General features: G+C 46.1%; 2 protein-coding genes across 3 annotated transcripts in view; one reads left to right on the forward strand and one right to left on the reverse strand.

The window, feature by feature from the left end:
* POC1A (POC1 centriolar protein A) overlaps positions 1-16355 on the reverse strand; it is a 118526-nt gene that overhangs the window by 99856 nt on the left and 2315 nt on the right. The window lies entirely within an intron of this gene.
* Positions 39-13955, forward strand: ALAS1 (5'-aminolevulinate synthase 1). Of its 2 annotated transcripts, XM_043441900.1 has the most exons (11): positions 39-189; positions 1344-1562; positions 4973-5221; positions 5992-6141; positions 6946-7168; positions 8010-8194; positions 8736-8915; positions 9248-9412; positions 11352-11620; positions 12319-12481; positions 13644-13955. In XM_043441900.1, exons 1-11 carry the CDS (start codon positions 48-50, stop codon positions 13802-13804), a joined length of 2106 nt encoding a protein of 701 aa, XP_043297835.1. In that variant the 5' UTR covers positions 39-47; the 3' UTR covers positions 13805-13955. The 2 variants fall into 2 exon arrangements, with proteins under 2 accessions (XP_043297835.1, XP_043297836.1); XM_043441901.1 differs by lacking the exon at positions 1344-1562.

Raw genomic sequence — 16355 nt, forward strand, 5'->3', positions numbered from 1 at the left:
CCCTTTCCGCGGCCCGCCTGCGCAGAGGCCGCGCTCGCCCACGGCGCATGCGCAGCTGCCCATCTGGGTGTATATTAGGAGGACAGGGATCGCGGCCTGAGGATTCTCGTCGACAAGGGCAAGGCTTGGTTCGGCGCTTTCACTTGGGTACCTGCGGCCTCCGCCACCTCCGCCGAGTTCCCCGCGCAGGTGAGGGCCCCGCGCTCTTCGTGCGCCTGGGGCAACCCGACCCCAGTGTGTCCTGCCTGCCGGCGCCCCGCTGCCCTAGCCGTTGGGACCCCATCCCCCACCGCACTAATCACCCGCCACCTTGGGGTCAGCCTTTTTTGTGCCCGATCTCCTACCACATCGGCCCCTTCCGCCATTCCCCATTTAATCGACCGCTTTCGAACGGCCATTCCCCATTTAACCGACTGCTTCCGAATTCCTGTCTTAGACACCTCGTTCGTTAATCGTTAATCTCGAGTCCTAGACACTTCCTCCCCCACCTCTACCCATAACTTCTGACCTCCCCTGCCCAGGACCACCGCTTTCCGCCAGACCCAAGGCCCTCGTGTTTTAACCCTTGCTTCTTCCCAGTTGGAGAAGGAAATGGCAACCCACTCCACTACTCTTGCCTGGAAAATCCCATGGACAGAGGAGCCTGGTAGGCTACAGTCCATGGGGTCGCAAAGAGTCGGACACGACTGAGTGACTTCACTTTCACTTTTCTTCCCAGTTAGTCCAAGCGGCGTTTCCCCTTGTACCCTTGGCCTTCTGTACGCCTCTCCTTTCTCAGTTATGCCCAGTTCATGGAACTGTAGGGGCATACCCTCGGGGAAATCCTGGCCTCAGGAACCCAGGGCTGGACTGGATGCCTTCTTGGGAGTTTTGGGAGTGTGTGGGGACCAGGAGAAGATCAGGATCCCTAAGAGTCCTCTCTGCTTGGATGGATGACAGTGGCTTCTTCCCTGGCCTCACTTCACCACCTGGGTGGGTGCCAAGGTGTCTTATCTGCACTGTGCATCTTTCTCAAGGATCTTCTGACTTCCCAAACCTGTTCCTGACTTGTCCCTCATGTCCCAACCCCTTGCTTATTAATCATCATTATTTACGGTATTTGGTAAAGTAGCTTTGCAGGTGCCTTTGTAGGTAGCTGGGGAATGAAGAAGATGGTGATCTGGGTTGCATGTGGTCACCACTTCTTAGCCCCTCATCAGTGCTGTCCTTAGACATTTTTGAGTGAGACTCGTTAGTATCCCAAGGTACCCTTGCTACAAACTTCAGGTGACAATCCAGTGACCTTGGGGTGGTATTTGCACAAATATTAACAAGTGTTGGTGTCACTCCTCATCTTTGTGCAGGATCAGTGTACCTCCGGGAGATGGAGACTGTTGTTCGTCGCTGCCCATTCTTATCTCGAGTGCCTCACGCCTTTCTGCAGAAGGCAGGCAAATCTCTATTGTTCTATGCCCAAAACTGCCCTAAGATGATGGAAATTGGGGCCAAGCCAGCCCCTCGGGCCCTGTCCACTTCAGCAGTACTCTGCCAGCAGGTCACAGAAACCCCTCCAGCTAATGAGAGTAAGTGTCATTAGCAGTGAAGTAGAGGGTGGCGGGATGTCTGCATTCGTTATAACCTTGGAAGCAGTTCTGGTACACAGTGCTGATGAGGATCATGCTGAGGGGTTACTCTGTGCCAGGCTCAGTTCTTTGCATAGATTATCTCATGGAATCATCATCCTAACCCCACAAAGTAGGCACTTTTAGTTTTCACATCTTTAAAGGTGAAACAGTGGCCAGTGTTCCACCTTATGGGTTGCATGTTGGTATCTGTTGGGAGTCTGTCAGTGTCTCATTCACGTAAGGCTAAGAATCTTTGGAATCTTTCTGTAAAGTTGGAATCTAGAAGCCTGTAACTTCTAAAGTTGTGATTTTTTATTTCTTTTTTTTCTCCTTGCCTTTGCTATGTTGCCTGACCTGTGCCTTTTGCCCTCAACTGCTTTCTCTGTGCTATGCCTTCCCCAAATTCCTGCTAATTACTTAGGCAGTCACCCCTTTTTTAAAAAATCACTTATTTATTTGGCTACACCAAGGTCTTAGTTGCGACATGTGAAATCTAGTTCCCTGACCAGGGATCAATCCCAAGCCTCCGTCACTGGGGAGTAGAGTCTCAGCCACTAGACCATAAGGGAAGTCTCAGGCAGTCACTTATCTTATACTTTATCTTTTTGTCTGGCTCCAGACCACGTGGGCTATTCCAGACTAAACCATCTTCAAAGTCAACTCTGTTAGTTGCTCAATTGGGTCCAACTCTTTGCAAGCCCATGGGCTATAGCCTGTCACGCTCCTCTCCACGGGATTCTCCAGGCAAGAGTACTGGAGTGGCTTGCCATTTCCTTCTCCAGGCAGATTCTGTACCATCTGAGCCACCAGGGAAGCCCAGAAAGTCAGCTGTGCCTGTGTGCTTTTCAGTTACGTTAGGCTACACTGAGGTATCTAGCAACCCCTGAGTCTCAGGGGCTTAACACACAAAAGATTTCTATCTTGTTCACACTTTGGGTCATCAGGGCCATTGTCTTCTAAGCAGTGACCTGGTGTTCCACACTTTGGTGTCCTAAAGGTTTACCTCTGAAATAGATGGCTTTGGGGTCACTCTTGCTTGAGGGGAAAGTGAGAAGGTCTCAAACCAGCTCATCTTTTAAAAACTTTTCATAACAGTAAATTTCAATTTTGAACAACAATAATCAATGAGGGCCAATTTTGTTTCACTTGTGTCCCCATTTACCGTGTCTACTCCCGCTGTACTATTTTGAAACTGGTTTCAGAAATTCCCTCTGTAAATATCAGTATTGTACCTTTAAAAGATATGAGTTCTTAAACCACCATCACAGTACCATTATCACACCTAAAAGATGATGCAGTTTCCTAATATCATCAAATACTCACTGATCCCCACCAGCTCTTGGGTATTTTAGCCAGGAAGCAACACATAACATCTATTGGTCAGAACCAGTAACAGAGCTCCAACTAAATGCCAGCATACTGTCCTTATTCTCTTTTTTACTTTTTTTTTTTTTTTTACTGTGGCAAAGTACATATAATATAAAACTTCCCATCGCAACCACTTTTACGTATACAGTGGTATTAAGTATATTCATATTGCTCTGCAGCCGTTACCACCATCCATTGTCCAGAACTCTTTGCATTGTCCCAGACTGAAACTCTGGCAACTCAATCCTAACTCCACCCCCCATTTTCCTCCCCCAGGCCCTGGCAGACATGATCGAACCTTCTCTCTCTGACTTTGACTACTCTAGAAATGTCACTTAAGTGGAATCATACAGCATTTGTTAAAGTAGTAATTTTTTTTAACACATCTTTACTTTGTATATTAATTTTTAAATTTTGTTTTTAATAAAGAGATCAGAGATTTAGTTCTGGTCTGTCTTTTCCAGGAGAGAATTCAACTTTCCAGATTCCACTTAATTCTGGGGAATAATTTACCCTATAGGCTTGTTAGGTATGTTCTTTGGGTGTGAACTTGTAAGAAAAGAATGGTTTTTATTCTTTTAGTAGAAAGGATTTAATCCTTTGTAGGACTTTTTTTTCCTCCTTACCCTTGTTTAGGAATTAGCTACGGCTTTTTTTTTTTTACTGAACAATCAAAACCCTGTTTTACCAGTCTGTCCTAGCCATAGATTTCTCTTGTATTCCTGGCTGAGTAAAATGTGACTTGTCCACTTGACAGACTATCATGTAACCATCCCAGATGATACTCAGAAAATATTTACTAGCTTATGTAGATCTTTATAATGAAAAGGGCATATTAAAACAAGCGTAGAGGTAACTCAGCTGGTAAAGAATCTGCCTGCAATGGGGGAGACCTCAGTTCGATCCTGGGGTTGGGAAGATCCCCTGGAGAAGGGAACAGCGACCCACTTCAGTATTCTGGCCAGAATTCCATGGACTGCATAGTCCATAGGGTCACAAAGAGTCAGAAATGACTGAGAGACTTTCACTTCAACAACATACAGAATAAGTAAAACTTTTTCTAAACTTGCACAAAAGGGGAAAAGATAGTTAATATGCCAAGTTGTCTGCAGTGGTTATGGCGGGGGTTGTTTGTTTTCTGGTGTTTTGTTTGTTTTGCCACACCGCACAGCATGTGCAACTTCCCCAACTAGGGATTGAACCTGTGCCCCCTGTAGTGGAATTGTGGAGTCTTAGCCACTAGACCACCAGGGAAGTCCTGATATGGGTATTATTTTTTTTTTAATGGTTATGTTTTGAATGATAGAACTCTGTTTTTCTAGACTTCCTACAATGAATATGTATTTAATGACTTTTATAGTGAATGAAATGAACTTGAAAGCAATTTTTTTGGCCATGCCACATGGCATATGAGATCATCGTTCCCTAATCAGGGATTGAACCTGTGTACTCCTGTAATGGAAATGCAGAGTCCTAACCACTGGACTGCCAGGAAAGTCCCATATCTGGGGTTTTTTTTTTACTTTCCTTTTAGAAGATTTTAATAAAAACTGTATTACTGTATGGAGACATCTTACCCAAGTTATAGGCTAGCCTGGCCTATGACTCACAGGAGTATCCCAGAATGATGAAGAAAGACTTCAGAGGAAGATGAACACATTTGCTCAAGGGGAGAGGGAAGTCTAGGAAATTGATTCCCAGCCAACTGTGTTAAGTCATGAACTTCTTTGAGCCATTTAGAGAAATCTGATAATTTATATGTTAAGCAACAGTAAGCTTTTTTGGTCAAGAATCTAAACTGATGTTTTTGGTTTAGAAAATAATAGCAGAGAAAAAGTTGTATGACCACTTCCAGTTACCTTCAAGAGTGTGTCCTCTCATGAAATATACTGAGTGTATTAGGGGCAGATTTACTGAAAATAATCCAACTCAAGAAACAAGTGGGCCTCTGTCCTGAGCGGCCAGATCCGATGCTTCAGTTTTTCCGTTTCCCCCCTCAGAGGATAAAACCGCCAAAGCCGAGGTGCAGCAGGTTCCCGACAGATCGCAGCAGGCTCCTGATGGGTCCCAGCAGACTACAGATGGCACGCAGCTTCCGTCTGGACACCCTTCCCTTGCCTCGAGCCAGGGCACTGGGAGCAAATGCCCTTTCTTGGCAGCCGAGATGAGCCAGGGCGGCAGCAGTGTCTTCCGAAAAGCCAGCCTGGCGCTTCAGGAAGATGTGCAGGAGATGCATGCCGTGAGGGAAGGTAAGCATGACAGGGACCCTCACAAGAGTGAAGAGGTCCTTCGGCTCCTCTGGACCCTCAGATTTGTCTGAGCTATTACTAGAGGAGTATTTGTGTCAGCATCTTCCTCTTTTAGGGCCGAAGAGAAAGCTCATCTAGATAGGGGACTGTGTGGTAAAACGTGGGAGTTTCTTTTCTCTGTGTGTTGTGTAGGGTGTGACCAGCTTTTACAGTAACTCTTTAATTTCTGAAAATACCCCACAGGCATAAACTGTTACTGGTTGCCCTGTGTTTCTTTCCCATCATCTGGTGGAATAAAAGGGAAAAAACAGTGTTACTGCAGTTAGTGCTGGTCTCAGGACTCCCAAGCTGTGTTAGTGGTGGTAGTTGTGTGGAAGCCTTAATTCCATTTGTGGCTGTATCCATGGAACACACAAGGTCCCCAAGAAACCTCACCAGCAGAAATGATCAAATGGCTGGAATTGTTTTCTATAAAGAAAATTGTCTCAGTTAGGGTTGGGGGGTACAGTGGGGAAGGCATGCTAACCAGCCGGGGGGGCGGGGAAGCTTTGGAGTTTAATATTCCTCAAAGCTGGCTGGTAGCTCTGAAAACAAAACGAAACAGTAACTAAAGAAGAGAGGCTTCATATATTCAGTTACATCTCACTTTGGTTATGATGAGCTATTTTTATGAACTAGGCAGTAAGCCACTTTTGACAATATGTCTGGAAGGTATTGTGGACTCAGAATAGAACACTGATCCCCTGTGCCTCTTGTTACTTGTATTCCAGAGGTTGCCCAAACCTCAGTGAATCCCAGTGTGATTAATGTGAAGACCGAAGGAGGGGAGCTGAATGGACTGTTTAAGAACTTTCAGGATATCATGCGAAAGCAACGACCAGAAGGAGTGTCCCACCTTCTTCAAGATAACTTGCCAAAATGTGAGTCTCCCTGATATTTTCCCAGTGCAAGACAGTTTATAACTTAAACATACATCAGATTAAACATATAATTGCATGGTGAGTTGAGGATTAAAAACCACGTCCCTGGGACTCCCCTGGTGGTCCAGTGGTTAAGACTTAGCACTTCCAAGGCAGGGGGCCTGAGTTGCGTCCCTGGTCAGGTAACTAGATCCCACACGCCGCAACTAAAGATCCCTCATACCACAACTAATAGATGGAAGATTCTGCATGCCACAACTATTAATAAGACCCAGTGCAGCCAAATTAAGTAAAAAAAAAAAAACCATGCCCCTTGCTTGATGCAGGTTGGTGCTCTTGTCTATAGTAAATGCCAGTCCGGTTGAGAGCCTGCCTCCTCCTTCTTAGCACCTACTGTCTGCTCACGAAAAGTGAAAAGTGAAAGTCGCTCAGTCATGTCTGATTCTTTGCAACTCTGTGGCGTATACAGTCCATGGAATTCTCCAGACCAGAATACTGGAGTGGGTAGCCTTTCCCTTCTCCAGGAGATCTTCCTGACCCACAAATCAAACCGGGGTCTCCTGCATTACAGGAGGATTCTTTACCAACTGAGCTATCGGGGGCGGGGGTGTGTGTTAAATGCTTGGCACATACAGTGTCCTTTGAGACATACACAGTCTTCTTGCCCAGATGAGTACTTCCTTCATTTGTCCAGAACCTCCCTACTGCCAAGTGACTGAGCTGGGATGGGAACCCAGGTCTTCCACCAAAGTCTAGATGTGCTTTTTAACCATCAGATTGTACCATCTTTTGTTTGGTTTTTAGCTGTTTGCACTTTTCAGTATGATCGTTTCTTTGAGAAGAAAATTGATGAGAAAAAAAATGACCATAGCTATCGAGTTTTCAAAACTGTGAACCGGAAGGCGCAGTCCTTCCCCATGGCAGATGACTATTCGGACTCTCTCATCAGCAAAAAGCAGGTGTCTGTCTGGTGTAGCAATGACTACCTAGGAATGAGTCGCCACCCACGGGTGTGTGGAGCCGTCATGTAAGTAGCTCTCAGCTTTCAGATACCATTGGCATGACTTAACAAGACATTGATAATTTACAGGGATTGGATCTTTTATAGGGGAAAATTTTAAAGGCTAAATTTTTAGCCTTTAAAAATATGTACACAATTTTAGAGGAACCGTAACGTGTAAGTAGTTGATGGAGCCCCTCTTTATGCAAGGGTTCAGGTTTCTGGGCTCACTGACTACATGTCTGCTCACTTCCTACTTCTCCATAAGCAAGGACTCCTCTTACACCAAGCAGTCTTGCACATACCTGCCCTGCCTTGTAGGTGTGGATGGAGAAATACAAATTGAGCAGCAGTGGGATGGTAGAGCCTGTCATTCATGTCCTTCAGGAGGTTAGCCATGGTTAAGGACACCTGAGAGAGTTGCTGGCCAAATTCCCCAAGGAGGCTTGCCAGAGGGAACCCAGTCTGAGGTTTAATAATAGAGACAGCCTAAGATTATGGGACTGGTTCGCAGAGGGTATAACTGACAATCAGTCAAGATGTCCCTCTAGAGCCTGAGGTCATGTTATTAGAGAAAGAGATGTTTGTCAGAGAAAAGAAACCTTTGTAAATTAACTAAGCTCAACTAAGACTGGTAAGTGGACACTTGCTCTTGATCCCCCCAGAGGCATCATCACCCTGGTGTTGAGACTTTCTCCCACCCAGTCTAGACAGGAAGTGATTGAAACTTCTGGCCACATATTCACAGGGAAAGAAGTGCTACATCAACATCAGTTTCAGTCTCCTGAATCCTAGAGGGAGGAACTGTTCTTGTAGTATTCAGAACCATGAGATTTATTTTCTGTCTGCTTTTTTTTTTTTTTTAAAGAGACACTTTGAAACAGCATGGTACTGGAGCAGGGGGTACTAGAAATATTTCTGGAACTAGTAAATTCCATGTGGACCTGGAGCGGGAGCTGGCTGACCTCCATGGAAAAGATGCTGCACTCTTGTTCTCCTCATGTTTTGTGGCCAACGACTCAACCCTCTTCACTCTGGCTAAGATGATGCCAGGTAGGAAGCCTGCTGTGGGTGCCTTAGAATTGTCTGGGTTTCTTAGTAATAACAGGGAGATAACAAAAAAGACCAAAACCACTCAAGAGATATGCTAGGAACTGGGAGCATTTGTTCTTGAGTTGAGCATGAAGTGTTAACTGAGTTAACATTCTGAGTTCTGGTAGAGCATGATAACAATGAAGAATCAGACTTGCAGGGCTTGTCCTTACAGTAATTGCTTCCAGTGTGCTTTGTATTCCAAGAAAATCTGTTGGAGAATTCTCTTAATCATGTGTAGTTATCTTTTGATTGAGTTTGGAGTGAGAGGGCCAGATTTGAAAGCAGATTAACTGCGTGCCACTGGGTTATTTTATATCTATGGGCCCTCTCAGAGGAGAAACACTAGTTAGTTATTTTGCCAGAAACAAACTGGCATGCAGGGTCTTTTTCCTACAGGGCAAAGTAGCATTTTCAGGGCAAAGTCTGTTGTCCTTGACTGTTGAGAAAATAATCTGGCTTTGGTACAGATGGCAATAAAGCGCATTTTTTGTCTTGTTAGGCTGTGAGATTTACTCTGACGCTGGGAACCATGCCTCCATGATCCAAGGGATTCGGAACAGCGGAGTGCCAAAGTACATCTTCCGCCACAACGATGTCAGCCACCTCCGAGAACTGCTGCAGAGGTCCGACCCTGCTGTCCCCAAGATTGTCGCCTTTGAAACTGTCCACTCAATGGACGGTAAGTCTATCTAGAGGCCAGCCTGAAAACTTTTAATGAAAACAAGGCCTGAACTTAAAAGCATGATGTTATTTTTGTAGTTTCTTTTCTTTTCACTTTCTGCCAGGATTTTGTAGTTGGGGGACACTGTATAGATTTGGGTGATTGTAGATATTCTACTTTGGCTTTTACTAAGCTCCAGATCTCAAAACAGTCCAGAAACTGGGGGAAGTTCATTGCTTTCCCCAATACTAAAAATATCTTAGAAGGTAAATTATTGTGTTCTAACCCTTACCAAAACAGAAATCTGTGAGACAGCAAGTGCTTCAGCATGGTCTGTGGTCTCTCCTCAGGAGCAGTGTGCCCGCTGGAAGAGCTGTGTGACGTGGCCCATGAGTTTGGAGCAATCACCTTTGTGGATGAGGTCCACGCAGTGGGGCTCTATGGGCCACAAGGCGGAGGGATTGGCGATCGGGATGGAGTTATGCCAAAAATGGACATAATTTCTGGAACACTTGGTATGTGTGCTCTGCACAGTCTGTAATCCATACTAAAATTAAATTCTGACTCAGTGGTAAAGAATCCACCTGCCAATGCAGGAGATTAGAGTTCCATCCCTAGGTCAGAAAGATCCCCTGGAGGAGGAAATGGCAACCCACTCCAGTATTCTTGCTTAGGAAATCCTATGGACAGAGGAGCCTGGGGCCTAGTCTATGGGGTTGCAAAAGAGTCAGACAAAACTTAGCAACTAAACAACAAAACCAGGGACTGCTGGTCTAATGGGTCAGGTGAGGGGATGGTCTGATAGCATCTAAAGCCTGGGTCACTTTTTTGAGCAAGTTTTTATTTTCTCAGTGAGTGGCACAGCTTAGCAGAATCCCTTGAGTCATGGAGACCTGGCCCGCAGAATCAAAGTAAATCTCATAGCCTAACATGACGGAAGTACCATTTGTTGCCCTCTGAGCTCATTCCAAACACAGCTGTGGCTCTAGGTATACACCGTGGCAACAGCTTTTACTGTCTGTGCATCAGATTGTTCCCTTATATTAAAAAGAAATCAAAAGGAAGAATTTCAGTGCTGTTCTTCTGGAGCTACCGGCTCAGGTGCTGTGTGGTGAAGTGCCGAGCTCTGTCGCTAGCGCGTGGGAACAGTCCAGTTCACCCAGTGTCTTTGTATATCCTCTGCTCCTCCTAGTTGAGAGGCAGCGTCTCTTGGAGCAACTCCAGAAGCCATAGCCATGCTGCCTGCTGGGTGTAAGTCTTGCCTGTGTAACTCACTATTGGTGTCACCTTGGATTGGCGGTTAACTTCTCTGTGCCTCAGTTTCCTCATGGAGGTAACAGTAGACCCCACCTCAGTTTGAAGAATATAAGTGAACAGTATTCAGACAATTACTATAGGCCTTCTCTTCGTCTATGAAATAAAAATGTCATCTATACAAATTTGAGAATTTCCGAAGTTAGTAAAGCAGTTGTAGACACATGCACTGGCTGGCTAAAATGCCACTTTACAGCCTGCACCTTGTAAAGGATGGCAAGCAAAAAAGAGTGTCCTTCAGCCCCGTCAAGAGGCATGAGGACGTCGTGCAGACCAGGAGAGCCTGGGGTTCTTGGGGCAGACCCCTGCCAGGAGAACTCTTGTTCAAGTGTCCTAATTCCAGCTGCCCTTTTCTTGTAAAGAGCTCTCATGGCATGGGCCCTTTGAAGGTGTGGTCCCTGAGAGATGAAAAGGGCTGGAGAGAAAAATTTTCCATTGTGACAGCTTATACCAGTCCAGCCATGTGTGGGGTTGAAGCAAGAATGTTAATTACAGAATATAATGTTTAAGATCGAGGAGGACTCTCCTGGAGTCCTTAATCTTGAAATCTGAGATACTGATTATGTAAGGGAACTCATGAAGAACTGAAAAATGAGGCCAGCCCTAAATCAACCATAATAGGGTCTGAGTTTTCATGTTTATCCAGCAAACACTCCTTGTTGGAGTTTTGTGATTACTTAAGTAGAAATTAATACCAGTCCTGCCAAAACAAGTTAGTGTCTTTAGCTGGCTGACATTCTGGCCTCAAGGGTAACACTCAGAGTGAGCACCCAGCTGGACCCCGTCCAGAGCAGGTGCAGTGCAGAGTGCGGGGGATGCAGCCGCCCTGGGTGGGAAGGGAAGACAGAGGGGAGGTGGCACTCAGTGTTAGGCACGCTGGGACCAGCCGCTGGTGCCAGACCTGGTCTGGAGACCTGTGCTTTGATCCTGGTCAGACACCAGCTTGGCCATTTGACTTTGGGCAAGACCCCTTTGTAACACTCTCAGCTTTTTCCCTTTTGGAAATGGGCTGCTGCCCCTTGATTTGAGTCTTAGGACAAACAAAGGAGAGAGAGAAGAGTAAGTGTTCTGAGGCTCTGCAGCGCCTGGCTGTGCACACTTAGGGCAGTCGCTGTAATCAATGAACCTGTCTCCTCCTAGGCAAAGCCATTGGCTGCGTTGGAGGGTACATCGCCAGCACGAGTTCCCTGATCGACACCGTCCGGTCCTATGCAGCGGGCTTCATCTTCACCACCTCCCTGCCGCCCATGCTGCTGGCTGGAGCGCTGGAGTCTGTGCGGATCCTGAGGAGCGCTGAGGGCCGGGCACTTCGCCGCCAACACCAGCGCAATGTGAAGCTCATGAGGCAGATGCTGATGGATGCCGGCCTGCCAGTGGTCCACTGCCCCAGTCACATCATCCCTGTCCGGGTAATGACCTGTGACTGGACTTGCTGGGGGCTGGGCCTCTGCACTTGACCAGGAGATGTTCTGGTTCACGCCTTCCTGAACTTGGGCTGGGCAGGGTGACTGTTGGGGCAAAGGGCTGTAGCCAGTAGCCATCTGCCATGTTTCTGCCTTTGGCTGACTTCAGCAATGAGAATGAAGCCTTTGAGCCCAGCAGGCTAGAGCAGAGGTTCCTTTTCCAGCGCACTAGCCTTGACAGGGTAAACACAGAGCTTGTGTCTGGGAAGCTCTAGAAGCCGGAGCTTGGCTAGCTCTGAAGTATGGCTTTTTATTCATTTCACTGTGACATAGGTCTTGCTCTGCCTGCTACAAAGGGCAGCCTGTTGGCGTCACGGTTGAATTCATCTGAGTAGCAGAGCTGGTATCACCAAAGCTGCCTTCATCCCCAGGGTGCACACATCCACTGCCATCACAATAGGCTCACGGGAGCTCCCGCTTCCCCCCTCTAGAGCCTGGGAGGGAGATCAGTGTGAAAGTTACTTCTAATATGGCTTCATTCTCTGATCTGTGGTGAACAACCCTTTAAACTGCAGGTGTCGGGGCAGCACTCTGCCTCTCTGCCAGGTTTGCATATGCAACTCGAGCCCAAGCCACTTGGACACGTGTGTGACTAGTCTCTGCTGTCTGGTTCCAGCCTTATCTTCTGTTATTATCAATCTTAGGTGGCAGATGCTGCTAAAAACACGGAGGTCTGTGATGAACTAATGACTAGACATAATATCTACGTCCAAGCCATCAATTACCCCACAGTGCCCCGGGGCGAGGAGCTGCTGCGCATCGCCCCCACGCCCCACCACACGCCGCAGATGATGAGCTACTTTGTGGGTGAGTAGCCAGAGAGCTGCCAGAGCCCCGAGGGAGAGTGGCGTGAAGCTGTCTACAGCATTTATAACTCAAGCCATTCAGATTTGTCTCTTCTTTTTCCAAGTAATTAAGAATATTCTCAGGTGGTACAGAAGTGTGAAAGACGTTTAGTCGTTTGCTCCACTTCATGGGAAGCACTGAGGGAGCCTGCTGATCTGCTCAGTGTTCCCATCGATGCCTCTGTCTGTGTGACTCAGGGACCCCGGGGGTGGCTGGGCAGGAGAGATGCCTGACAGCCTGAGCCTGCCCCGGCCTCCAGAGCTCAGCTCTGCACTTCTCTCTTCTCTGAAAACTGACTCACACCTAACCCCTTCTGTTCAGCATTTCAGACTCTCACAGTTCTGTATAACCCAGTCCTTTCCCCCACATCCACATGAAGGCAGAGACTGAACAGGCTGCTCATAGCTGCCTCTGCCTCGGAGGTGTGCTGCCCTCCTGAGCCTCCACCGCGGCCCACGGTGGTTTCCCCGCCTCTAGCCTTTAGGGCTACTCCACAAGGAACCAGCCGTCCCGCACAGTGGAGCCGTGTGGGAGCAACTTCTCAAGGGTGTAAAGTAAAGCCAGACCTGGGTTTTCTCTATTTTTTAAGTAACAGCCTATTAAGATAGAATTCACATATCACAAATTCTAACCTTTCAAAATACGTAGTTCAGTGGTTTTTAAGTTAATGGTGTGCAACCGTCAGCACTCTGATGCCAGAATGTTTTTATCACCTCAGAGAGAAACTTTACACCACTTGCAGCCACATCCCAGCCCTGATCCAGTTTTTGTCTGTGAACTTCCCTATACATAACACTTTATGTAAATGGAATCGTACAATATATGACCCTTTGTGCCTGGTTTATTGCACAGCACAGTGTGTTCAAGGTTTCATCTATGTTGTAGCTTGAGTTGGTACTTCATTCCCTTTTACTACCAAATAATTCTCAGTACAGATATACCGCATTTTGTTTATCCATCAATTGGTGGACATTTGGGTTGTTCCCACTTTTTGACTATCATGAGAAAAAGGAAGAAAGAATGCTACTGTGAACACTTGTGTACAAGTTTTTATTGAGGACATATATTTCCATTTGTCCTGGGTATGTACTTCGTCTAATCTTAAAAAACTTTCTCCTCACAGATCATCTGCTGGCCACATGGAAGCGAGTTGGGCTGGAACTCAAGCCACATTCCTCAGCCGAGTGCAACTTCTGCAGGAGGCCACTACATTTTGAAATGATGAGCGAAAGAGAGAAATCCTACTTCTCTGGTATGAGCAAGCTGGTGTGTGCTCAGGCCTGAGTGTGTTGTGCCCTAAGTTAGTCCACCTACCCCAGGTCACACTGTATCCAGGTAGTCCCTCCATAGTTGTCTTTGTATGTGAATTAAATTATATTAATTTTAATCTATGGTAAACACGTAGTCCAGAAAATAAATTCTTGTCTAAATCAGGGTTCCTGTTTTTACTGGCTACTGAATCAGAAAGTCGTTCGTCCCTTTAAACTGAGTCTGTATTGTTGAGATGTGTGAGAATATCCTGGTCCAAGGTAGTGGCTCCAGACCCTACCCAGGATGGCACGGCCTCCCAGAATGCCGGAAGCTAGCATGTCCTTTTTTGAAAATTAGAGTATGATTGCTTTGCAATGTTGTGTTCGTTTCTGCTATACAACAATGTGAACCATCTGTACCTATACACGTATCCCCTGCCTCTCGAACCTCCCTCCCACGCCCCCATCCCACCTCGCTAGGTCATCACAGAGCACGGAGCTGAGCTCCCTGTATTAGACAGCAGCTTCCCACCTGCTCTCTGTTTTCCACATGGTAGTGATATGTCAAGCCCAGTCTCCCAGTCTACCCTCCCCTCCCCCGGTGGTGTCCACATGTCCATTCTCTATGTCTGCATTTCTACTCCCGCCCTGCGAATAGGTTCACCTGTACCATCTTTCTAGCTCCCACATACATGCGTTCATATACAATATTTGTTTTTCTCTTTTTGAGTTACTTCACTCTGTATGACAGACTCTAGGTCCGTCCACGTCACTACAAAAGACTCAGATTTGTTCCTTTTTATGGCTGAGTGACATTCCATTGTATATATGTAATCTTTGACAAAGGCAAGAATATACAAGGAGAAAATACAGCCTCTTCAATAAGTGGTGCTGGGAAAACTGGACAGCTACATGTAAAAGAATGAAATTAGAATACTTCCTGACACCATACACAAAAATAAACTCAAACTGGATTAAAGACTTAAATGTAAGGTGAGACAGTATAAAACTCTTAGAAAAAACGTAGGCAGAACACTCTTTGACATAAATCACAGCAAGATCTTTTCTGACCCACCTCCTAGAGTAATGAAAATAAAAATGAATGTGACCTAATTAAACTTACATGCAGAGTACATCATGAGAAACACTGGGCTAGAAGAAGCACAAGCTGGAATCAAGATTGCAGGGAGAAATATCAATAACCTCAGATAAGCAGATGACACCACCCTTAAGGCAGAAAGCGAAGAGGAACTAAAAAGCCTCTTGATGAAAGTGAAAGAGGAGAGTGAAAAAGTTTGCTTAAAGCCATTCAACATTCAGAAAACTAAGATCATGGCCTCTGGTCCCATCACTTCTTGGGAAATAGATGGGGAAACAGTGGAAACAGTGTCAGACTTTATTTTTGGGGGCTCCAAAATCACTGCAGATGGTGATTGTAGCCATGAAATTAAAAGATACTTACTCCTTGGAAGGAAAGTTATGACCAACCCAGATAGCATATTAAAAAGCAGAGACATTACTTTGCCAACAAAGGTCCGTCTAGTCAAGCCTATGGTTTTTCCAGTGGTCATGTATGGATGTGAGAGTTGGACTGTGAAGAAAGCGGAGCACCGAAAAATTGATGCTTTTGAACTGTGGTGTTGGAGAAGACTCTTGAGAGTCCCTTGAACTGCAAGGAGATCCAACCAGTCCATCCTAAAGGAGATCAGTCCTGGGTGTTCATTGGAAGGGCTGATGCTGAAGCTGAAACTCCAATACTTTGGCCACCTGATGCGAAGGCTTGACTCATTGGAAAAGACCCTGATGCTGGGAGGGATTGGGGGCAGGAGAAGAAGGGGACGACAGAGGATGAGATGGCTGAATGGCATCACTGTCTCGATGGACTTGAGTAAACTCCGGGAGTTGGTGATGGACAGGGAGGCCTGGCATGCTGTGATTCATGGGGTCGCAAAGAGTCGGACAAGACTGAGCGACTGAACTAAACTGAATTAAACTTAAAAGCTTCTGCACAGCAAAGAAAGCCATAAACAAGACGAAAAGACAGCGCTCAGAATGGGGGAAATATTTACAAACAAAGCAACAAAGGATTAGTCTCCAAAATAACAAGATGCTCATTCATGCAGCTCAATATCAAAAACACATGACCCTATCAAAAAATTGGCAAAAGACCTAAACAGACATCCCTCCAAAGAGGACAAACAGATGGCCAACAAACATGAAAAGATGTGTTCAACATGTCTAATTATTAGAGAGAAGTCAAAGTGTTAGTCACTCAGAGTCGTGTCCACCTGGTGACTGTAGCTGCCAGGCTCTTCTGTCCATGGAATTCTCCAGGCAAGAATACTGGAGCAGCCATTCCCTCCTCCAGGGGATCTTCCCCACCCAGGACTCAAACCCAGGTCTCCTGCATTGCACACAGATTCTTTATCATCTGAGTCACCAGGGAATGCAAATCAAAACTACATAGAGGTGTTAGGAAGTATTCTAATTTCATTCTTTTACATGTAGATGTCCAGGTTTCCCAGCACCACTTATTGAGGCTGTATTTTCTCCATTGTATATTCTTGCCTCCTTTGTTAATGATT

This window comes from Cervus canadensis, chromosome 22 (genome assembly GCF_019320065.1).
Source record: "Cervus canadensis isolate Bull #8, Minnesota chromosome 22, ASM1932006v1, whole genome shotgun sequence".
NCBI lineage: Eukaryota > Metazoa > Chordata > Mammalia > Artiodactyla > Cervidae > Cervus > Cervus canadensis.

Coding starts and splice junctions, on each gene's coding strand:
- ALAS1 (XM_043441900.1), top strand. CDS start 48: ATGCGCAGCTGCCCATCTGGGTGTATATTAGGAGGACAGGGATCGCGG. Junction 7,169..8,009: donor CGGGTGTGTGGAGCCGTCAT/GTAAGTAGCTCT, acceptor TTTTTTTTAAAG/AGACACTTTGAAACAGCATG. Junction 12,482..13,643: donor GATGATGAGCTACTTTGTGG/GTGAGTAGCCAG, acceptor TTCTCCTCACAG/ATCATCTGCTGGCCACATGG.